Source organism: Staurois parvus, unplaced genomic scaffold, assembly GCF_062004578.1.
Source record: "Staurois parvus isolate SC_StPar_1 unplaced genomic scaffold, SC_StPar_1.0 ptg000044l, whole genome shotgun sequence".
NCBI lineage: Eukaryota > Metazoa > Chordata > Amphibia > Anura > Ranidae > Staurois > Staurois parvus.
In genome coordinates, this window is record NW_028317840.1 from 3632356 (window position 1) to 3656797 (window position 24442).

General features: G+C 39.0%; 1 protein-coding gene across 1 annotated transcript in view; it reads left to right on the top strand.

The window, feature by feature from the left end:
- The window catches only part of CCSER1 (coiled-coil serine rich protein 1), a 1224715-nt gene that overhangs the window by 768520 nt on the left and 431753 nt on the right, over positions 1-24442 (top strand). Inside the window, exon 6 of the mRNA XM_089663808.1 lies at positions 9051-9258. Within this exon, the coding sequence (XP_089519934.1) occupies positions 9051-9258 (208 nt within the window). The remainder of the gene's footprint in view (positions 1-9050; positions 9259-24442) is intronic.

Sequence of the window (24442 nt, forward strand, 5' to 3'; positions counted from 1 at the left end):
TCCTATTAGATTGCTATAAAACTAAACTATTGAGATGTTTCTTTGCTGATTCTGATCACATCTTTAAAGATGTCCTATTCTACTTCTTCCAGTATTATCCCATGCACTGTATAGCCATTTTATTCTTTATAAATGGAAAGAAAATGACTCTATAGTAAGATCATCTGCTTTAATGAACTAGTGACATTGAATCCACCCATCAGGCAAAGTTTTACGTGCTAAAAGGTAGAGATGTTGGCAGAAGAGACATGCAAAGTCTCTCTTATAGAAAAAAAAACATTTTTGATTCCTGGCAGTTTCTATTTACACTGTATACACAGTGCAGGGTACAGTCCCAGTTAATTCCTGACATCTGCTGAAGAAAAGCATCACTGGACCCAGAAGCATTAGAAGACAAGCAGTGGCTGTGGACAAAGTGGCAACTGGAGCCTGGACCTCTCATTTTTAGAGGGCACCACATCGTGAGGTCAGTGTGCTATAATGTTTAAGGATGCTGTACTTTTACATTGTAGCAACAGCCCACCCCCCACAGCAGAGTTTAGTTCTGTTATATATTAGAGCATTCCATAACTTTGCAAGTTTGAATGAATACATTTCTGGCATCTAATAGTATACAGCAACAGTATAATGTATAAAACAATCTCTAACTGTAATAATTAAAAAATAGCTAGTGAACTCTAGTTAGGCTACAGTCACAAAGATGGCAAGAAGCACATAGATTGCTGTGTTCAGAGGAGGAAAATGCTGCCTCTTGATGTGGCAACACTCTGTGCTATGACTGCATACAAACTGGGCAATTATCTGTTGCCAACGTTTGGGTGTCCAGAATGTCATAGAAGCCCCATTCATACACTGTCTGCATTCAGCATCAGTTGTAGGCTGTGTATGGATGTCACTGCTCATATGAGTGTGGTAAACATGGTGTCACTCCCCCCCATGGAATGTACCAAGTTAGTATGGGGGGGGTGATAATTGGAATGTACCATGTCAGTATGTTGGGGGGGGGGTTGATGAAATATACCACGTCAGTATGTGGGGGGATGATGAATGAATTGTACCATGTTTTTATGTGGGGGTGATGGATAGAATGTACCATGTCAGTATGTGGAAAGGGTGGTTGATGGAATATACCATGTCAGTATGTAGGGGGCTATAAATGGATTTTTCCATGTCACTATGTAGCAGAGTGATGGATGGATTGTACCATATCAATATGTGGGGGGGTGATGGATGGAATGTACCATGTAAGTATGAAGGGGTGCAGTAGAGGAGATTTGGAATGCCCCATGTCTCGGTAATGTCAGAGGGGGATGTCTTCCCCTGGTGGTAGAGTTGGAAGTGCACAGAGCACACACTGACCTGCTGTCTCTCTCTCTCTTTCTCTCTGGTCTTCTCTCTGATCTTCAGCACACAAGCAGTGGAAATCTTCATTCTATTCTTTCCACACACACTCTTACCCTGAGTCTCCACCTCCTGCCCCTACTTCATGGGTGCCTCAATCTTTCCAGCTCCCTCTATAGGGATGAATGGGGGTTGGAATCTGGAAACATGGTGGCTCATCCCAGCAAGGGATCCTGGCCTTCCCTGGGACACCTGAGAAGTGTCACGCCTCTGGCGGGTGTCAACCAGGTGTGGTCCGTACCCTCATAGCAACGCCACTGCTTAGCTTAGATTACATCATCAGTCTGCTGCAGGCAGGTTTAAGCTTTTCCTCTGTCTGCTCTTCCACAATGATCAAGCTGCAAAATTGTAACTTTGTGGGTGGTCAAAAGAAAAGAGGCTGCATGAGGCAAATCTATGTGAGACATGGGTAATCTCAGCAAAGAACTGTACAGGCACCAGGATATATGTGACTGACACATCTTTGAGCCAGCATGTCAGTCCAGGAATTATATAATGATGAAGTCATCTGACTCAAATTTTTAGGGTCAGAAGACTTAAAGAACTTCAGGATGTACTGTTGATTAGTATTCTTGAATTAACTGTGTACAAAAGCTTTTTCAGTACTTGCTTTGTCCAAAAACTGCTTGCACATTTCTGCAAATGTCATATAAAGTGACTATAATGGCGCAACAATATTTTTCACCTGGCAATAATGTTTGAAGATTTTTCTGGAGGTATATCTCATTGTGTCATGTTTTGTTTTTCCAGTAAGACCTCGGGACAACATAACTAGAAGGGGGTTGCATGTGTGGGCAGTAGAGAGCAGAAGAAGGTAGCATGTGTGCTGTATGTAGAAAGTTTTAGCTGAATTCCCAGTGAGGATATCTAATACTTTGTGTAAAGAGTCACCCTTATTCCTAGTTCCCTCAATCTCCCCCATCTAGGTTTGGACAAATGTTTCAAGAAGCAATAGTCGGTTACACAGATGACTGTGGCTTTTAGAAAGTAGCATTTGGCAGAATTAAAAAAAAAAAAATCTACTGACACATCTGTGTGTTTTTCTTTACAAAATCCCTTTCAACAAAAAGTTCAACATATTTAAAGTAGATCAATTGGTTAGGTATTGAAGTTGGGATGTAAATTGCATTTTTAGAAAATAACAACAATGTACCATATTTCTCCATGGATGACTACGTAAGCTAAACTCCCTTTTATTTTGAAAGTTAATTTCTGCGAACCAAACCTAAAGATACATTTTCAGTGATTCAGTTACTTTGCTGCATATTTTATAATTATTGTGTACATATGAATTGGTATGTTTTATGATCATATTGTCTTTATGATTATATTCTCTTCCAGAATAATATTATTATTATAATCAAGTTATTTAAGTAATGAATATATGCACTATTTGCCACTGGGTTTTACAACGCATGTCTTATCATGCTAAATTCATGTAATGCATCTACATGTGAATATTGTGATAAGCTGTCAAAATAAAACAAAATGGCAACAAAAACCGGATCTGTTGTAGATTGCTCCTTTTGCCCATCCTCTCTAATTGCTTTGTATATTTTTTAAATAAAATCAGCACAATGCAAATATGTGTTTTATTATCAGCAGGTATCACATTATATTCTTTTATAGAAGCTTTCTGGTGCTAACAAATATTATTTTTCCATATGCATTAACTGCTTCTTCCATAAAATTGCCTAGTAGAACCACACAGACCCACTTGTGGTCCATAATGGCCAGACCTGCGTGTCTTTTCTTGCTTGTTCACAGAGTAAAAATTAGTTCCGACTGAGACTTTCAGAAAAGGCCCACTGTCAGGCTGCAATAACATTTATGTAAATTGCTTGCTGTAGGAGCCTTTGATATAAACCTACAGCCAAACTCTCTGCTTGACTCCGCATAATAATGGCTGACAAATTTATGGTGCGTAAACCTCAACAGTCTGTGTACCATTCTGCCAAGGCTATCAACAAATCTTGGATTGGAAACATAGAAAACACAGTGATATTCTTCTTCCCTCTGTCCTGTAATCCACATCCTGCTTTATGGAAATGATTTATTGGTTGACACAGGATACCAATAAAAGCCTATGATTTGCAGCATTGCCTTTAGAATCTTGTATTGCCAGTATAAACATGTTATTGTTGCATCATTGTTGACAGTTTCTCTTAAAAAATGATGGACTGCAAAATAGTCTGTGTTCCTTTTATTAAGGCAGCATAATTGCTACAGCCACATACACATGGAGCCCTTCCTCCTTACACCGGGATGACTGTATTCACCTGTCAATAGCCTCACACTGGGCAAGGAGTTTGATAAAGAGGTAGACATTTGATAGTACAGTTTACTACTCTCCAGATGGTGTATTTACTAAGCTATCCAGAGGTGGAAATATCATCAGAGCAGCCTGGTATGGGTATGACCCCTCTCAAAGTCTCATTACAGGCTTCAGCCACCTTGTGACATGCAGGCAAAAACCATTATAATCCATACTAATAGATTTGGCAGGGAGAGGCTGTAAATTTTATTTTCACATTGATATACTATCTGCTGTTACTATGTGATGCATATGAAGCATGTTTCCTAAATCTTCACTGATAGTTTATTATTTTTATAGCAATGAAGTCATAGTATACTGCTTGATTAAAATTTAAAGGATAAGTTCACATTTTGTTAAAAAAGAATAAATGCACATTTTTTTGTAGGTAAAAAAAAAGTGCAATTATTATTTTTTGCTGCAGGAGCCTAGAAAACATTGCACCAATGATCAGCAGATCTCTGGTACCATGCAGGTCTCCTGCAGATCTGTCACTATATCTGCTTGCCCGTACGAGATGTATGGGCAAGCAGATATACTGACAGATAGATTCAGTGAACTACCACAGCACTCCACAGTGTTGTAGTAGTTTATTGAGAATTACACGCTGACGGCCGCTAAAGCTGTCGAGATTTGTAGTTTCTCATTCACAGAGTGACCTCTTACATGTAAAAGCTATCGGGGGGGGGGGGGGAGATCAAATCGGGGATTGGCGGGAGCAGGGGCTGGTGCTTTCATAACATGTTGCATGTTATACCCTGAATATTCTGTAGGTGTAACATGTTATGAAAGGTGAACATATCCTTCAGGCACTAAAAAAAACCCCATTTCCTTCAGTTTGTTGGATTTTGTTGCTTGTGCTGCACGGTCCTTTTAGTACTCAAAAATACAATTATATCTTACTAAATAAATGGATGCAAAATATACCACTATTGAATTCAACAAAACAGCCAGAAAGAGACAGCTAAACTACAGTGCGTGTCACAGTAGTTGCCTATGCTGAGTTTCAAGATTAGACTCAATATGGCATCACACACATTCAACACATACTCATTGGGGGCAACATCTGTCCCTTAATCAAATACAGTCAAAATATAAAGTGCTATATAGGCTGCTTTAAATGCGCTTTTTCGGGTATCTTGAGTTGCTCTGTCACTTTTCGTTCTCTGAACATTCCACTATAGCAGTGGTCGGCAAGCCGCGGCTCGCGAGCCACATGCGGCTCTTTACCCACTCTAATGCGGCTCTTCTGTGTGCCGGGCGCCCGCTCCCCTCCCTCCTCTCGGTCGGCCGCTCCCCTCCCTCCTCTCGGTCGGCCGCTCCCCTCCCTCCTCTCGGTCGGCCGCTCCCCTCCCTCCTCTCGGTCGGCCGCTCCCCTGCCTCCTCTCGGTCGGCCGCTCCCCTGCCTCCTCTCGGTTGGCAGCCCCAAAAGTCCGCGCGGACCTTTTAATCCGGCCCGCGGATGTGGCTGTCAGGATGTGTGTAGGCGGGGCAGCGTGCCGAACGTGAGGGGAGGGGAGCTAGGCTCCTCTCACAGTCCGCCCTGAAGACCCGAACGGCGCGGGAAGACAGCGAGAGGAACGCAAAAGGTAAGTGAATTGACACGGGGGACTTGGCTTACTAGAAGGGGGGGATAGTACTGTGGGGGATGAAATACTATATGAGGGATGAAATACTATATGGGGGGATGAAATACTATATGAGGGATGAAATACTATATGAGGGATGAATTACTATATGAGGGATGAATTACTATATGAGGGATGAAATACTATATGGGGGGATGAAATACTATATGGGGGGATGAAATACTATATGAGGGATGAAATACTATATGAGGGATGAATTACTATATGGGGGGATGAAATACTATATGAGGGATGAAATACTATATGGGGGGATGAAATACTATATGGGGGGATGAAATACTATATGAGGGATGAAATACTATATGGGGGGATGAAATACTATATGAGGGATGAAATACTATATGAGGGATGAATTACTATATGAGGGATGAATTACTATATGAGGGATGAAATACTATATGAGGGATGAATTACTATATGGGGGGATGAAATACTATATGGGGGGATGAAATACTATATGGGGGGATGAAATACTATATGAGGGATGAAATACTATATGAGGGATGAAATACTATATGGGGGTTGAATTACTATATGGGGGATGAAATACTATATGGGGGGATGAAATACTATATGGGGGGATGAAATACTATACGGGGGATGAAATACTATACGGGGGATGAAATACTATACGGGAGATGAAATACTATACGAGGGAAGAAATACTATACGGGGGATGAATTGCTATGGGGGATGAATTACTATGGGGGATGAATTACTATATGGGGGATGAATTACTATGGGGGATGAATTATTATATGGGGGATGAATTACTATATGGGGGATGAATTACTATATGGGGGATGAATTACTATGGGGGATGAATTACGATGGGGGATGAATTACTATATGGGGGATGAATTACTATGGGGGATGAATTACACTATGGGGGATGAATTACTATGGAGGATGAATTACTATATGGGAGATGTATTTTCAGTTTTAAAAATGTGGCTCTCAAAATAAATTTCAATCATGGTTTTGGCGAGATTTGGCTCAGTTGAAAAAAAAGGTTGCCCACCACTGCACTATAGGAATACTTAAGATCCATGGTTTGAGGGGATGATTTTAGCTGTGCACTCTGCACTTGTTCTGGTCAAGGTTGCCCAACAGAATAAAAAAACAAACTTGAGTGGCAACCATAAATCCTAGATTGTCATGATACAGACTAGAATGAGTTTTTTCTCATTCACCAAGTCTACTTTCCCTTTGGCTAGGTTGCTTAGGATAAAGAATGCCGAGTGGACATTGCCACTATTCCTGCTTATTAACTGATTTTTGATAAATAGGCTGGATATGCAACACGTGTTACATGTTAATTGACATGCTTTTTTAACATATTGTGTTGATGTACAGCTTTCTTTTTTATATAAGTGGAGATCAAAAATTGTTTTACCCTTAAATGGGCATTACAGTTCGTTCTGTTGCATTTTGCTATGCTTAAATGCAACATGTTCCATTTTTGGCCAACTCACCTCAATGCAGTGTTGGTGTGAACTGTACCAATTAATAGCAGTAGTTTGGTTGTTTTTGTGTTGGGGTTGCATTGACCAAAGGAGACCAAGGCATATGATATAAATGGGTCCTTAATCCCTTCACACCTAAGGGTAAAATTAATCTTAATGCCTAAGCACAATTTTGCAATTTTGACATGTGTTAGTAAAACCGTACATATCATCACAAATACTTTGTATATCCAGGTGAATTATACATTGTTTTTTTCAGGACAAATTGGACTTTCAGTTGGTGGTAAATGGTAATGGATAGCTCATGATTTGTTTTTTATTATCAAAGGAAAACTGGCCCAAAATAGTAAAAAAAAACAATTTTTTTAGCTGTGTGTTTCTTGTTACTACCATAACCTACCACCATAGAACAACCCAAAATAAATTTTCCAGCTCTTGACGATCACAGCGGTACCATATATGTGTATGTTATTTGTTGTTTGTACCCGTAGTACAGCCCAGAAACAATAGTGCACATTTTGTTTTTTGTTTTTTTTGTTTCCTAAAACACACTGACACTAACTGATACTGATACCAATTAAAAAAAAAAATCCTGACCTTTGACCATGACCTTTTGACCTTGACCCAAACACTAACCCTGGCACTGAACTAGATCAAACCTTGATCTAGGTATTTTTTTTTTATTTTTTAATATTTATTTATCTTTTTTTTTTTTTAACAAACATTTTTTTCTCTATGCAAGGAGGTAGAGAGGTACAATGTATCTCTCTCCTCCATTCATAGAGAAAAAAAAACCACAAGAGGGTGGGCTATACAGTGACTGATCACATTGATAGCCAATCAGAGGCTATCACAGCAATCATGTGACCCAGAATCTGGCGTCCCGGGTCCCGATCATTAGAACGGGACCCGGGACGCAAATATGCAGCCCCACGGAAAAAAACACAGTTCTATGAGGCCACATATTTGTGTGACGTCGGCATCAAGGGGTTAATCTAGTACATACTGAAATTCTAGAATGATACACTTAAAAGCTAAGTTAATCTTTTTCACAAACCAACCCATGCAGACAAGGGGCTCCAGTAGTTTAATATTTATTGCAAATACCATACATGTAGTCCTTTTCTGTCACCCAAGAAGCTTGAACAAAATACTCCCAAAGTTTAATTTGTTATGCTCTGATTTATTTCCAGGACATGGGCTACAAAATATATGTCGGTGGAGCTGTCTTTTTTTGAGGGCAACTAAAGTGATGATGATAAAGTGATGAAGAAGAAGGTTTGGTAACCATTTGGTTGTAGCCCAGAGCATGAGATGTAAAGAGGCTATAGCAGTGTGAGAATCATGGTGGGAATGTGTGACTGCAGAGTCTTTGCTACAATGGGACTGCTCCTGTGCAGCTTTTGAATCAGAAAGCACACTCACTCCTGAAATATTTAGGGCAAGCACCCAATGGTTGCTGTGTCCTGGATATAAGCTAGGACATAGGAATGCAAACATTGGGAGTATGGCCAGGTTTCATGGGTGAGGGAAGAGACTTAGACATTTGTAGTTAAAATATTTTTTTTTACAAATGGTGCAGTGTATTGCAAACTATTGCGGCCCTTGTCTGCAAAGGGGCTATAAAATGTGAACCCAGCCTCTAAACTGTTTTCTTTTTTTGGGGGGGTTATATCTCAAAGTGTTTACTTTTGGCTCATAACAGTCAAAGAAGAACTGACACTATAAGGCATTATTTTCTAGGAGTTTTATTTTTAGTGAGAAAGTTCATAGCCTTAAATGTTATTTGTAAGTAAATCACAAATTGTACTAACTTGGATTACTTGGAGGTGTCCAAAAATCATGGGATATCTGACTTTCTTCCTCAGCTAACCTTCTAAGTTTAGCTTTTTTTGTTTGCCATGCACCTTGTGATGGAATAGTGATTAATGTAATCAGTTTTTGTAATCTGCCAGTATCACCCTTCTGGATTAAAAAGGCAGAGGAAATTGTTGCCTTGTCGTGGCATGGGAAAATGACTAATGGAAGCATAAGCCAAAATTTTTTAAAAAAAGCAGTATAATTGGTTAATAAAACATATTTTAAAATAACTGAAAATACTGTGTGGTATCATATAAACAGAAATATAATATTTATTAAACTGTTTTTAAAATCATATACTGTACATTAATATACGTTGATAGGTATCACAAAATGAAATATAACAATTATCTTTTCTAGAAATCTCTATCTACATTTGCCAAGAGAAAGCGATCAAGAGGATACTAAGTGCCCTCGTGTCTGCCAAGTGCCCACCAGCCCATCTGTGGAATGGCCCTTTGCACAGGAAGACATCAACGGCTTGGAATCATTGCCTTTCAGATTGATGATGCAAGACTGTACATCTGTAAAGACATTACTGCTCAAAATGAAGAGAATCCTGCAAGAGGTAATGACTTCATTATCTAAGAGATTTATAGCACTCGCTGTCAGTGGGCTGGCTTATGGAATTATAGAAAAATAAATGGAAAAAACAGTGAAGGTGAAGAGAATTTAATATCCTGTGTGTGGTGTTGGGAATTTAATATCACCGATGAGAACAAACACCGTGAGCTGCTAAAACAGAACATGCAGCTCTGAAGCATATGTGAAAAAAGTTTGAGCTAACTTTCTGTTTAGAGCTATAATTTTTAGATTGATTACACCGATAACTGAGTATTTGCATAAAACCGTAAGTTCCATGGGTATTATTGGGAAATTATATTCCATTGCCACCAAAGCACATTACTTATTCAGTAGCCTTGTCATCTTTCTGAGTGAATGAATGGATGTTCTATAAAGCCACTGTACTTTATATAACACTATATGTAGTAGACCTAAACCATGCAATACATACACACAGGAAAAAATTAAATAGACAAAGTAGAATATAAAAATGAGTTGGTTTTATGAGGGTTTATCTGGATAACAGGAACAGCAAATAAACAAATAAGTGTATAATCCAAACAGAAGGATGCATTTCCATTTAATTGCAATTTAATGCCAGATATAGAGTACAAGTTTCTGAAGCTGGATCCAAGTTAGATTTCATTTGAATAAATAAATCCTGTACTGTAAAATTAATGACACTGGTGATTCATAATGACAACTAGGAAACATTTTGTGAATTGTAGTTGTCACTTTGTGAAAGCTAAAATGTGATAAATTATGTAACATAATTATAGCTGTAGAGATCTTGCCATAGATTATGTTTGCTAACGGGAATAGCCTTAGGATATATGGCTCCCTGTTCAAAATATAGTATGGCACCCCAGTGAAAAGTGAATATTGCTTATTCTCATTTTAAAGATAAATTCCAAATAACAGGTGAATACAATGAGGCTGATTTACTATATGAGTTGAGAATCTTCACTTATTTAAGTGTAGTGTGTTTACAATGAATACCCAGTCGCACAAATGAAATGAATAAACAGGAATCTGCTTTTCACATGAATGGATAATTAAAGGGAATGTTCACTTAAATTATTAAATGAAGATTCTCTGCAGCTTATGTATATCAGCCTCAGCTTGTAGGCCTGACATTTTGTTTGCATAAGGCATTTTGAATATGAGAGACAGCAAGGAACCTGCAGTGGGTGTTCCGACATCTCAAGCAGACATGTTCTAGACCATCAGATTAGCTGGTTAAGGGGTGTTGTGAAGTGGTGCAGTACAGCAATGCCCAGATGATAAACTAATGTACTAAGTAGGTAGGTTATACTTTTATATACATTGCAAGGCTTGATTTTCAGTTATGTGTGTACACTTCATTAATGAAGTGGCCTTGTGCATGAAACTTCATGCTGACTTTCCATATTCTCATTATTTTACACTAGTTATCAAAATGACTCAGTGTCACCATAGACAATTGATTTATTCATTGCAAACTTGTTGCCAGTTTCCTGAACGTATCAGTTGGGATGCCAGTGCCTGCTGTTTTCTCATCAGATCTTTTTTCTTATTCTTTCCTTCTCCAAAAACCTCTCCCTCTCTTTCAAATTGAAGCAGTATTCATAGAAAACTGCTGGCTCCAGATTTGCCACTGTCCACGATAGGTCACAAGTCTACGGAGTGCTGTACACCCAGCAATTCTTCTGACCTCCTTTTTAAACGTTTTCTGGCTGTATCAGACTTCAATTCTTTTAGAAATTAGGAACCAAAATAAGTAGATTTATGTCAGAGTGAAGTTGCAACTCCTGATCTGCATACCTATTCCAGGTCTTTGATCCAAACTACCAAAGCCACTGAATCAGCATAACAACTGTAGAACTTGCCTTTTTAGAAGGGATGGCAGCCTACATACTTCTTTAGTATTTGTTGTTATAAGTATACCTTCTGAATATATATCTTAAGAAATTATAATAACTGGTTATAAAGGTGGAAAGTTGAGTTATAGACACCTAGGCAGGCCCACATGCAAATGTCATAATGTGCTCAATCACAACTGAATAATGGTATGCCTAAAACAGCATGATACCTACCTACATTCAGTTCTTTTGTGTTGATAATTTGCTATTGGAGTCAACAGGCTGCCTTCTTTATATACAGAGATTCTTTATAACTTTAGAGACCACCAAAAAATGAGAAATATTTTTTTTGTCTTTTAAATCATAAAAAGCCTTTGGACCCAACATTAGCCAACAAAATGCAAACCATTGTCAACATTTTTAAATATTGTGGCTTGGTGCTGCCTTTCTTGCTGCCCTATGCAGTGCCATTACGGTAAATGCAGCACTATCCCCAGGGGATGACAACTATCTAGGTCATAGAAAAAGAAGACTACTTATGTAGCAATCCTGTGAAAATACAGACTTTTTGAAAGTAAATATTTTTATAAACCTAAGTATGACCCACTGTGCTCCTATATACACAGAGCAGGGAGTCAGGCTGAAGTTTTATTCTTATGGAAGGTGAAATAAATAATAGGGGTTTGTTTCTTGGATCCCCTTATTTATTATACAATTATTTACTATTTGTCGGTTCCTATAATTAATTAGTAACTCTTTAAGCTTTGACAATATTGAAGGACGTAACACACACTGCAATATTAGCGATAATAACAAACACAATGCTCAAAGAAGCAAAGTCTTATTTATTTATTTACAAAGGAAGTAAAACTAACATAGAAATCTAAGCCAATATTACAAAATATATAGGAATAATAGTAACGATATGTTACGTAAGTTTGTCCTCAAAGCTGAGTATGTTTTAGCTGGTCCCACGTCAGAGCAGAAAGAGAGAGAGAGACCAAACACATGGTCCACACTATATTTAAAGGCCCTCTCAAGCACTCCCACACACACATCCTTGACCCGCCTGTTGTAGTTCTCCATCCAACGAGCAAGCATCCATAACTAGCTAAACACTTGCTTTTCTTGACACTCCAAGATAACATTCAATAGTTCGTTGGCAACCATGCAGTAAGACTCCATAAATGTCTGATACAGAAACATGTTGCCCTCCAATAGAAGGTATCTTTGAATACACAAGAGCACTCAGATCACCAATAACAAAGAGCCTGTAAACATTGCCTGCCTATGGGCAGACCAGAGAAGCATAAAGTGAGACAAGATGCCCTCCAAAAGATGTGTACAACTATTTTTTCATTAGTTGAGGGTGTGAAAAAGACATAAGGAGCTTTTTTTAGGATAGTCATCCTCAACATTTACATTCACCCAAAGGAATTTATTGTGTTTTGAGTGGAGTAATAAGAGGTAGGTTGTGTGTAAAATATTTATCTGTCCAATTTTAGTGTAACTTTTCCAACACTGTGAAGGTCATTACATGGCTCAGTACACACAGAAAATGTCAGCAGGTGATGTGTTGTGTTCAGGAAGCCTAAACCCTAGATGTAGATTTCAAGCGGCAGCTGGATATCCACAATCGTTGATTCTCCCGGTAGACCCCACCTCCCTCTCCAAATGAAATGTGCTTTAATTACAGCGAGAATTCTGTCTTAAATAGAAGGTAGTGCCATCCATCTCCTGTCTGAATTCTAATTCAGGTAGGCAGCAGTAGTGCAAGCAGCAGTGATTAAATAGCTAAAACAGCACCAATGCTGTATTCACAAAATAGGATTGGATAGATAAATAAAACTCTTTTTTTAGTATCTTTGTTTGTGGTTAGTGCCTAGAACTGAAGTCTCTAATAACCTATTCATAGTCAGTCGACCTCATACATTAATAAATATGTGAAAAAATTCAATCACTCTCTGAAAGCTATTCTATGGATATAGTCTATTAACAGGTAATTGCATGATTTTATTATGACAGCTTTGATTAATTTGTGAACTGACTTAGTTTCCTGTTTAATACAATGCAACATTAATATATCATGAATATATCTGTCATTTAATAAGTATAAAACTCTCTGTAAAGCGTAGAATGACATACAGTATATCTGAATGTCTTGCCCTAGAGGATAAGACATGTTACCTCACAAGTAGACAGCAGGAAATCAAAATATAAAAAAAATAAAAAAGAGGAGAAACACATATTAAAGAAAAGGTCAATAACATTTTTATTGAATTGAAGTATGTTGCCTCAAAGGAATTTTACAATTTTAATTTCAAACAAAAAGTTACTGTGGTTCTTTAGGCAATCTTCCAAAACGAGATGAAAAAAAGATGAAAACAAGCCGTGTATATATAAGGAAAGAATTATACAGCAGCATTACTGTATTACAACATATTCCGTTTTACATTAAAGTTTCAGATGTGATTTAATCAGTCCACAGAGAATACTTGGAAGTTAGCCGAAGTTATACCTTAATAGTTTAAATGTACTTAGTTATGTCATATTCTTTTTTTTTTCTTGTTAGAATGCTTGTGATATGTAATTGTTACAGAAAATTGTCATAGGGAAAAGATGACCAATAATTTGAAATTATAGCTAAAGTGGTTGTAGATGTCACAGCAAGGAAACATGGGGCTTGGTTAGGTGACCCTCTACTGTGACTGTAAAACCCCTGCAGGCGAGGATGGATTTGATGCATTGCACTCCAAGGTTGTGCCTTCTAAATGTACCCACTGGTGAAGAACGCTAGGTGTTGGCAGTTGAGCTGAGTAGTAAGGTAAGGTTATGCATAATTAGATAAAATGAGTTGCAGAATCAGGAAACAAGCCAACTTTTTAGAACAACTATCAGGTAAGGTACAAAGACAGAAGCAGAACTGCAGTCAATGGATGAGTCAAGGATTAAACTGAAGGAGCAAATAGCAGACATTCAGAAATGCAAAAACATAGAGCCAAAGAGCCATAACCCCCCCCCCCCCAGAATCAGGGGTGTATTTACCACAAGGCAAACAAGGCATTTGCCTAGGGCAGCATTTTTCAGGAGGGGCAGCACTGCCCATTGGAAGAAGGGATGGAAGAAGGAACACACGTGGCATGGGGACCTGGTGGGATCCGAGAGAGACTGTGGTTTTTATGACGGTGTATGCACAGCCCGACTCTCGTTCCCGGGGATGTCCAGAGCTGTGAAGGTGAGTGTCTCTCGTGCCACGGGGGATGGTGGCTTGTGTATGGGGGGCAGTGGTAGTGGGAGGCGGGGGTGTTCTTGGTCAATGTCAGGCTCTCTCTGCAGGGGGCACCAAATTTTGTGTTGCCTAGGGCAGCACAAAACATAAATACACCACTGCCCAGAATACTATGAAAACTTCGCTTGGGCTGCGAGTGATTTATATAAGTAAGGAGTTCAATGAATTTACAACAGATGCCAGTGCTTGGACCAGCCCAGCATAACCTTAAACAGGGCAATTAAATAAAGCATTTGCCAGACTTTTTTGATACTATTGGTGCATTAGAAAGTCCTGAAAGTCATGAACACATCAAAACAGTTCTGTTAACAGTTCTGATCAACAGAACAGATTCAAGTAGTTTTTATATGTGCCACTTTCACAACATGTTGCTACAACAAATTGAGAAAGATTTAGTGCCAGTTTGTAGATAAGGAAACTTGGGATAATTATAACCAACTCTAGGTTGGCTTACAAAAAAGCCCAAAGAGCTCACAGTGTAGTCACTGTGTAGTAACGAGATCATGTTTGTGTGCACCCCTTCCCCCCTCACCTATCATTGGTTGCTAAGGTGCAGGTTGTCAGCATCTTAGCAACCAATGATGTGGGATTCAACAGTGACAGTGGGCTGAGAAACTAATTCCCAATCAGGTCCATATTCCTTGTAAAAGCCACTGGATGGAACTATTTTTGGTAGTAAATAATAATAAATAACCTTTTATTTTTCTTTACTAATAAAAAACAATTTTGAAAAAAAAACAGTTCCCCTTTCTATTATAAAACATCAAATGAATAGACTGTCTGTAAAAATTTAGGCCAACATTTTTTCCTGGAGGGGTGGGTGGGTTGTCAAACTAACAGAATTTCTACGTTTGGTCGATTCCAGTTGCTTTTAGGGCTTTTAGGGCTTCTTTGACACCATGCAATGCAGCACACAACAACACGTTACACCACAGACCATAGAGCTGTGCATAAAATTAATTTAGGTGTTTTTTTTTTTTTAGATAGAAGTGGCTACGAAAATAAACAAAGTTTTAGTCTAGGTTCACACTACAGCAGTGCGGTAAATCCCATGCGATTCGTGCAGGAACTGCACCGCATTCCTGTACAAATCACATGTGATTTGTATGAGGTGCGATTAGAGCCATACATTTTTGTATGGCTCTATTCGCACCGCACCCTCACCAAAAATGTGCAGGACTCTTTTTTGGTCCGCACTAGAATCATATCGTATAGGTATTCACACCTATGCAATCTGATTCTGCACGTTGTACTGTGTTTTGCGGACCTATGTTGGGGTGTGTTTAACTTAACATACACACTCGCATCGGTTCTTATGAACGGGGTGCAATTGTGATACAGTGCAGAATTTGTACTGAAAATGCTGCGGATTCCACACCGCATCAGTGTGAACCAGGGCTAAAGCCTTTCCTCCCCACTGCTGATAGAAATGCTGCATACTGTTTGCAATAAATCAATGTACATATCCTTTCTTCATTACTTTGAAATGTTCACATGCTGTCACCCACCACTTGCCAATGTGCTAACCATTTTTTATGAGAGGGAGAGTTCATTCCTCCAGTTGCAGCACAATGCACACCAGGAAGCACATGTTGATTGGAGCAAGCTGGCCCTTGAAGTTGTTCTAAAGGCTGAAGGTATTTTACCTTAACCACTTGCCCTAAAGAGGATTTACTCCCCTTCCTGACCAGGCCATTTTTTGTGATACGGGGCTGCGTTACTTTAACTGACAATTGCGCGGTCATGCAACACTGCACCCAAATGAAATGTATGTACCTTTTTCCCCACAAATAGAGCTTTATTTTAGTGGTATTTGATCACCTCTGCGTTTACCTCTTGTGCTATAAACAAAAAAGACAATTTTGAAAAAAAACAATATTTTTGACTTTTTCCTATAAAACATCCTGTAAAAAATTTTAAAGATCAAATTTCGTCATAAATTTGGCCAAAATGTATTCTGCTACTTTTCTTTTCTAAATAAAAAAAATATACATGAAAATTAATTGGTTTACGTGAAAGTTATAGCATCTACAAATGGTGGTATATATACTGGAATTTTTATATTTTTATTTTTATACTAGTAATTGCGGCAATCAGCAACTTATAGTGGAACTGCGGCGGGTATTCTGACACTAACTGACACTGACATCCCCAGTGACACTAATACAGTGATCAGTGCTAAAAAATAGCACTGACACTGTACTAATGACACTGGGCAGGAAGTGGTTAACATCTGGAGTGATCAAAGGGTTAACTGTGTGCTGTTTTACTATGTGTGCTGTGTGTGCTTTACTATGTAAACATGCTGCTTTGTAGTGCTCTATGCAGAGCAAAACAAAGCAGCATGCTTTAGCTAATAGGGGAGAGATCTGTATTGTTTACATACAGACCTCTCCTCTGTCAGTGTTCTTCAGTGATCGCCAGGTGCTGGCGGGGAATCTCCAGCCAGGACCCAGTGACTGACAGCTATAGCCACCAATGGCAGTGCGGGTAGGGCGGTGCGTGCTCTTTCCCTCCTTATTGGATTAGAGACACAGCCAGTGAGTAGGGAGCGAGGTGGATGGGGTAGGCTGAGCCATGCTCTTTAGGTCTTATGGACACACACAGCCAGCTCAGGAACAAGCCTGCTCAAGTGCCCCAATAGCTTGGCACTTGGCGTGGGAGGAGACAAGTGCTCTGGCAAGGGACTCGTGAAGAGGAGAATTGGAAATGCTCTGTGCACAACCATTGCACAGAACTGGAAAATATGACATGTTTGTTATTTTTTAAAACTTAACTTTGATCCTTTACAATCACTTTAACCCATGACAAAACAGACAAAACAATGTTGTCTAAATGCAGGTGATCATTGTCACTGTTTTGATACAGCAAACTTTTAGCAAGCTTAGCATAACATTGAAAAGTCAACTTTACACACAACCCCCCCCCCCCCCCACTAAATACATATAGCCTAAAAATCCCAGTGAAAAAAAAATCTTTGAAACCTTTCTCAGTCCCAGCTTTTGACACCTGTGGGAGGCACAGGTACTGTCAAAATGCCTCAATGCTTCCTCCAGACAGGTTTTTCATGAAAGGTCTACTTTAATGTCATCCTTTTAGCGTGTACATCTATTTTGATCCAAAACTATTTTTCACAGTCTATCGTCTTCCTTATTGTAATGTTGTTTGACAGTCCAGTAATGTTTTATGATAACTGAACAAACTGTTGTTCTAGCACATTGTCAAAACAGTGACTGGTAGATCTTCTGGAAGAAGTGTAAATAGTTCAGTTAGAAGCAGTGTGTGAAAAGGCTTATCACGCATCTCTGATGTTAGCAGGATATAAGTGAACCTGGTAAAGTACAAGTGGATGTTTATTTTCCTGAAAACTCTGTCTTCTGGGAGTAAAAGCAAAACATTTGAATCAATTCGCAATGACCATGTTAATGTGGATCTGAAAAATGTACAAGTCTGCATTAATAAATTACTGATATGTCACACTGGAGGTTATTTATTAAAGCTGGAGAGTGCAAAATCTGGTGCGACTCTGCATAGAAACCAATTAGCCTTCAGGTTTTGTTGTCAAAGCTTAATTGAACAAGCTGAAATTAGAAGCTGATTGGCTACACCAGATTCTGAGTGCAGCATCTTTAGTAAAGCTCCCTCAATATGCGTTACCAGTATAATTTAAAAATAAAGATCTGCCTGAGAGGAGCTTACTGGGAGAATGATGACATCTGAATATCAGTAGGAAGAATTCTCTGCTACCATTCATTATTTTTATAATGTTCCCACAAGTTCAGTACCAGTGGCAGCTGGAGGACTACTGTGTATGAAACTGAATTTGGACACTGGCTGCTCACAGGATGGAAGGCACCAGGGGATCTGAGCTGTCAAGCCAATGGGAATTCAGAAGCAGGTTGATAGAACTTAGAAGTGGGTAAATTGTGGGTCTGAAAGAGATCAACTGTAGGTAAGAGGTACTTGTCAGTGAATTCTAAATAATCTTAGAAATATCTCAAACTGATCTCAACTACTGGATGAATGTACTTGGCCACCAACACAGGCCCCTGCTCTGGTAGGTCTCAAGGTGGTGGTAGCAAAAGGGAGCAGATCTGTGTTTGATGTGAATGTACAGCCAAGTGTATAAAAGATAATACTCAAGTATCAGAATGCAATACCCTTGAGTGGCATCTTTGACCTTGATGTTGAAGCTGACACTGAATGGGCCACAGTGGTGGTGGTGGTGGCTTTCTCAAAAGAATAGAAGATGAATATGTTATCAGGAGGAACATTTAGGGGAAATCAACAAAGCTCTAAAATCTTGGTGGTATGGCCTTTTAAAATGGCCTGTGTCAGGCTCAGAAATCCCTGCCACCAGTTTTGGTAGCCTTATTAACACGTGTGACAGATTCAGGTAGTTCACCACTAGTACCACTTTTACAAACTATGTATCAGTTGTTATCATTGCTTCACGGCTGACAGCTTTCTAACAACTAGTGATACTGACAGTGGATGGAGCCTGATGGAGCCTGATGGGGAAGCTGAGACACTAGTTGCCCATCAGGTACACTCTCTCCTTGTGATTGACAGCAAACAATTGGTGGGTTATACAGCCCATAGCAGGCTATCTGTTGAATACAAACCTGTCCACTGCCTGCTTTCAATCACAATAGGAGAGGACCTGATGGGGAACTAGTGTCTGTGAATCCATGCCAGCTTAAAAATACCTTTGTACTGTGCTGCCTTGGATGCATTGAAAGGAAGAAGCTGAGCTGCACTGAAGATGGGGTTTCTACCATTCTAGTCTCAGTGTTCCTCTGCATGTGGTGCATGCCGCAGAGTCATGTATCTGTTTATAAAAGATAAATTAATTTGTCATTTGTCATGAAGAGGCACTTCAGAATTCTAAAGAGTACCTTGGACAGTCTGTGAATTCTCCTGATTGTGTTCTGTTTGAGAGATAATAAATACCTGTAATTGTTACACTTATGCATTATTTAGAATGCATGGTTATACTTGCCCTCAGGAGCTATGAGGAATTTAAAAAAGGAGCTCAGAAACAAAAATGCGTATTGTACCTGGGCTAATATTATATAGGTATACCTATGTTTTTTATCCTCACATAGTTCACTTTTATGTTAAAGTCAATGCTGCTATTTAAGGCTACAGTATATGCATATAAATGCATACAATTCATGTTCCTAAGGACAACATTTTGACCAAAGTGTATATTATTCTCTATAAGGTAAGTCACCAATTTGAATAGCTAGCATGTTCTAATTTATGCAGTCGATGTTCAGATCATCATGCTGTAGTGAAATGGCCAACAAATGTAGAAATGTGGCTTAGTACACCCTTTCCTACCTGGTGTCTAGAGGGACAGGGCTTGGTAGATGCTAAAAATGTCTCTCTAATGCCCACTTATAAAGTTATTTTTCAATGTGCCCTAGGATTTATCTAATGCCAGCCATTTTTTAGTTGGGTAGAGAAGAGATGCATTCATATCTTTGTTTGGTATTTATTGCCATGTTATTCATACTGGGGAGATTTCACCCACTTCCTGTTCTGTTCACTTTAAAGGATATGAGGGGAAATCTCCCCAACAAGTCCACAACAATAGAGGTTATAATTTTTTTAAGAGCTTTTATTGTTGATTGAGTATTGCCTATATGAGCATGATGGAGCCCCCACTGCAAAACTATGAGCCTTAATATGGAGGCATCACCCCCCTCCCTCCACATTTTGAGGCTACAATAGATTCTACCCTTCAAGCAGGGCACTCCACAAGATCGTGAGGCCTATGGGAATCTGCACCTATTCAGCCAAAAGAGCACATATCTAGTCACATGCTGATGTGAAAGCCCAAATCACCTTAAAGGTGTTCAAGGCCAGGGTCCTGTAAAGGCCACTTCAGTTGCTCAACCATAAATTCATCAAGCCATTTCTTTATGGACCTGCTGAACAGGGGCACAGTCATGCTCAAACAAAAGAGAGGCCTTACACAAACTGTTACAATACTATAGGCACACAGGTCTTTAAAATGTCTTTGTATGCTTTTCTATTTAAAATCCTCTTTACTAATACCTGAACTCAATTTGGAGGGGTTTTCAAATACTTTTGCCCTTATAATGAATTTTCAGACTTCATCTAGTTCAAGTGTTACATTGATCTACACCCTTAAAGATGGACCCTAATTTTATTAGGTAAAAGATGCATTTAATGCAAATGTGTACAATCTAAAAAAAAAACAATATCTGACTCCTTGTAATGCCTGATCTTGGACATACTTCAAGTTTAAAATGGCAGGCAAAACAAGAAAGCATAAAGAGGTCACATAATGATTGCACAAGTGCTTATTATACATTAAGTTACAAAATCCAACTACTTCCCAAAAATCCTTCCCAACTTTTTTTGATTAGTCTAGGGAAGAGTAAAAGAACTTTAACTTACTTGATCATACATTCTCTCCAAACCTCTGGCGGTTAACTGTCCCTTGGAGTCATCACACCTAATTCAGAGTTATTGACCCTTTATTGGTCTTGACAACATCAGACCTCTAGAGCATGAGAGAGAAGATGTTGCAGGGACTGGTCTAGCAGTGAGGAGGAATGGGTAAGTGGATCTTCTTTTTTATGTTTATTAGACGTAAATGAGCAATTAACCCTTACAGTGCAAGCACAGTTTCCCAGAGATCCACTCACTCTGTAAAAAAATAAAAGCCAGCAGCTACAAAAACTGTAGCTGCTGACTTTTAAAAAACAGCAACTTACCTGTCCCACGATCCTGCGTTGCTCCCTTTATATTAGGCTCTGGCATCTTCAGTGTGGGCACCTGGCTGTGACAGCTTGCGGCTTCATAGCTTGGTGCCCACTGCACATTCACGAGTAGCGCTGCGCTTCCTGAATGGCCCCGTCGTCTTCTGGGACCTGTCACGTGTCCTACAAGACTTAGGGGAGGGAGTGTAGGAGGACAACTTCCATTACTCATCGTCTAGGCGATCGCAGCGGAAGTGGGAGCGGATACCTGTCAAATTCGGCTACCTGTTCTCCCCCCCGCTCCCCAAAGGTGCCAACCCTTGCTGGGGAGCGGGGGACCAATCTTTAAAGCCGAACTTCCCCTTTTGCTCCGCTTTAAGTGCTCCTTACCCAAAACATATATGTAGCAACTTTTGGGAAACAGCAGCAGTTCCTATATGCACACTTTTTTTGGTGTTTGATTGAAAGTATTGAAGCAAGTGGGTCAGCATGACAGTCAGGCACTTAGCATTTTCAGGAGCAGAGCCCAGCAGTGTCTTTATACTTCTCTAATGAGAGGATTCTTTTAAAGCTGGCCATACATTATACTAGTTTATTTCCTTTAGATTTACCTTCAACTATGTAATGCAAGGGTCTGCCTGATTGCATACAAATTGAAAGCGTTTAGGTTTGACCTCATATTATATGGTTTTGGTAAATCTAAAGGTAAATTGTACAAGAAAGTTGTATAACGTATGGCCAGCCTTAGATTTGCTATCCATGTATTTTAGCTGCATCTTTGGAATGTTTAAGGCTGGTCAAAGTAGCTAAGTAGCTACTAAAACACTGTGTATCCTATATCTTCTATAAGGCTTTATAACAGAAAAGCACCGGAAAATGGTAATTGCTACTTTCCTCTTCTATATCAGACTTGTTTTCATTTATGGGAATGCTTCAACATTTTCTTTCATTCAAGGTGAAAGTTGTTGTTTTTATGAGTGCTGTCGTTTTTCAAGAGTTACAGTTTTGACAAATTTGTAGTTGCTAAATCTGCTGCAACTGAGCACAAAAAAGATGTCAGTTACTTCTGTATTCAAACTTCAAGCTTGTACAGTAAATGTGATAGTGTGCATAGTGTCATTTCATGTCAAAACAAAAACATTTGGATGGTTTAAAGGTATAAAAAAATCATAACAGCTTATTTCATGGAACCGCTCCTTTCTGTGCTGTACTGATAATTCACCCCTCTGCATTTTGCTGAAAAGTCCCTTCATGCTTGTGTATTTGCAGTAGTGTGCACTTCTGCTTTTTTCTGTGTTTTTATGTAGTTTACACACATATTTATGGACATTTGTATGAATTTGTTATGGAGATTATTATGTGAGATCAAAACTTTTGAAGTAGAGAATGCCATTGAATGGAACCCATGCATTCAACACACACCTGCAGGATACATGAATGTTTGTGCATTTCACATTTATTGTATATAATATGTATAAGGCCCACATTTTGCTCAGATTTGAAAAAAAAAAATATTTCTGTCAAATGTTTATTTCTGTCTCGATGAAGGCGAGGGTGATTGGTGATCTCAATTCCTGTCTCTCTGTCACCCTGTAGCTGTGAGACATAAAACGAGGAGAGTGGTCATTATTGGGGCAGGTTAGGGCAGGAAATAAAAAACATTAGAAGACAAAAAATGTGTATTGTAGCATTCTGCTTCCAATTTAGCACAGTAAATGTATTTTATTTCAGGTACTTATATAGCGCTGTCAATTTATGCAGCGCTTTACATATATATATTGTACATTCACATCAGTCCCTAGCCCTCAAGGGGCGTAAGGTCCTTAACTTACATTCATACATACACATTTAGACAGGATCCAATTAAGCTACCAGCATGTCTTTGTAGTGTTGGACGAAATCAGAGCACCCGGTGGAAACTGACACAGGCACAGGGAGAACATGCAAACTCCAGGCAGATGGTGCCATGGTTGGGATTCGAAACAATGACCCTAGTACTGCCAGGCGGAAGTGCTAACCATGTAGCCACTGTGCTAAATGAGAGGAAATCTCTCCAATGTGGACCATTGCAGACCACAATGAAAACCTTACTGGATCTATGCTTTACCCACTCTGTCCAAAAATAAAAATAATGTTTTAGCTAGAATTGGGCTGTAACAAAATAAAGTACACAAAAATGCTCTCTGTCCTATTTGTTTTCAGTGTGCTATGGCTCCTAAGTGGGGACTACCCTTAGAAGAATAAATGGGATTTTCTTTTTTTTGTGCAGTATAAAATGCATCTGTTTTCCAGACAAGTTTGAACCAACACAGTGCTCATAAATATAAATAAGACCAGTTTGCAATGGCTATCTAGGTAGATGCCATTCCCAGGAACTGTTCCTTCCTGGCTTATAGAAATGCAGTGGCAGTAGGAGTAAACAGAAAAGAAATGGAAAAATATCAGTTTATTCACTCTCCCGTAATGTATTGAAACTTGAAGGGAGATTCTGTATGCACTTTTTTAATATATCTAAAGGTCAAACGTTTTATTTGTTTGGATAGGGTAAGGAATGGTTAAAACCAAAAGCTCTTTCTCATTAGGTAGATTTCCCTTTCATTTTTTTGTTGCAAAAACAAAGCAAGATGTGAGAGGGAATCTCTCCAAAGTAAGGGAAATCTAACGTTTGGGGCCATTCTCACCAGTGTACTGTAGTAACATTGGTAGCCAAACTTGGCGCAGGAGCAATTTACAATCCACTGTAGTGAAACTCACGGCAATGCTGATATGTTCAATGTACCGCAGTGGTCAAGAAAACTATCCTGTTTATTTCTATTTGGACTTAATTATAGACTTAATTATAGACTTAATGATCACTTTTGGTCCTGCTGACACTGATCTCTTGGACAAATTGAGAGGGTGCTCGTTACTAGCGGGGACAGAGGCAGCAATAAAAACCTAACATGGGTTATAACTCCCCCCCGTAATCAGTCTACCTTGTGACCAATTTCATGTGTTTAATTCTTGGCATATCTGAGATAAAAAAATGGCTATGTATTAATATAGTCATACAGCCACTCAGATAGAAAAAAAAATATGATCACTGAGGCAGTAATCTAATGGCTTCATCAGTATGGGTATGTGATCCTTGGCTATGTATTAATATAGTCATACAGCCACTCAGATAGAAAACAAATATGATCACTGAGGCAGTAATCTAATGGCTTCATCAGTATGGGTATGTGATCCTTGAATAATTGCTTCTATTTGACTCCAAATGTTACAATTTGGCTTTAGTATTGGATGGAGGATCGATATATTATGTGACTGTTAAATCATGGG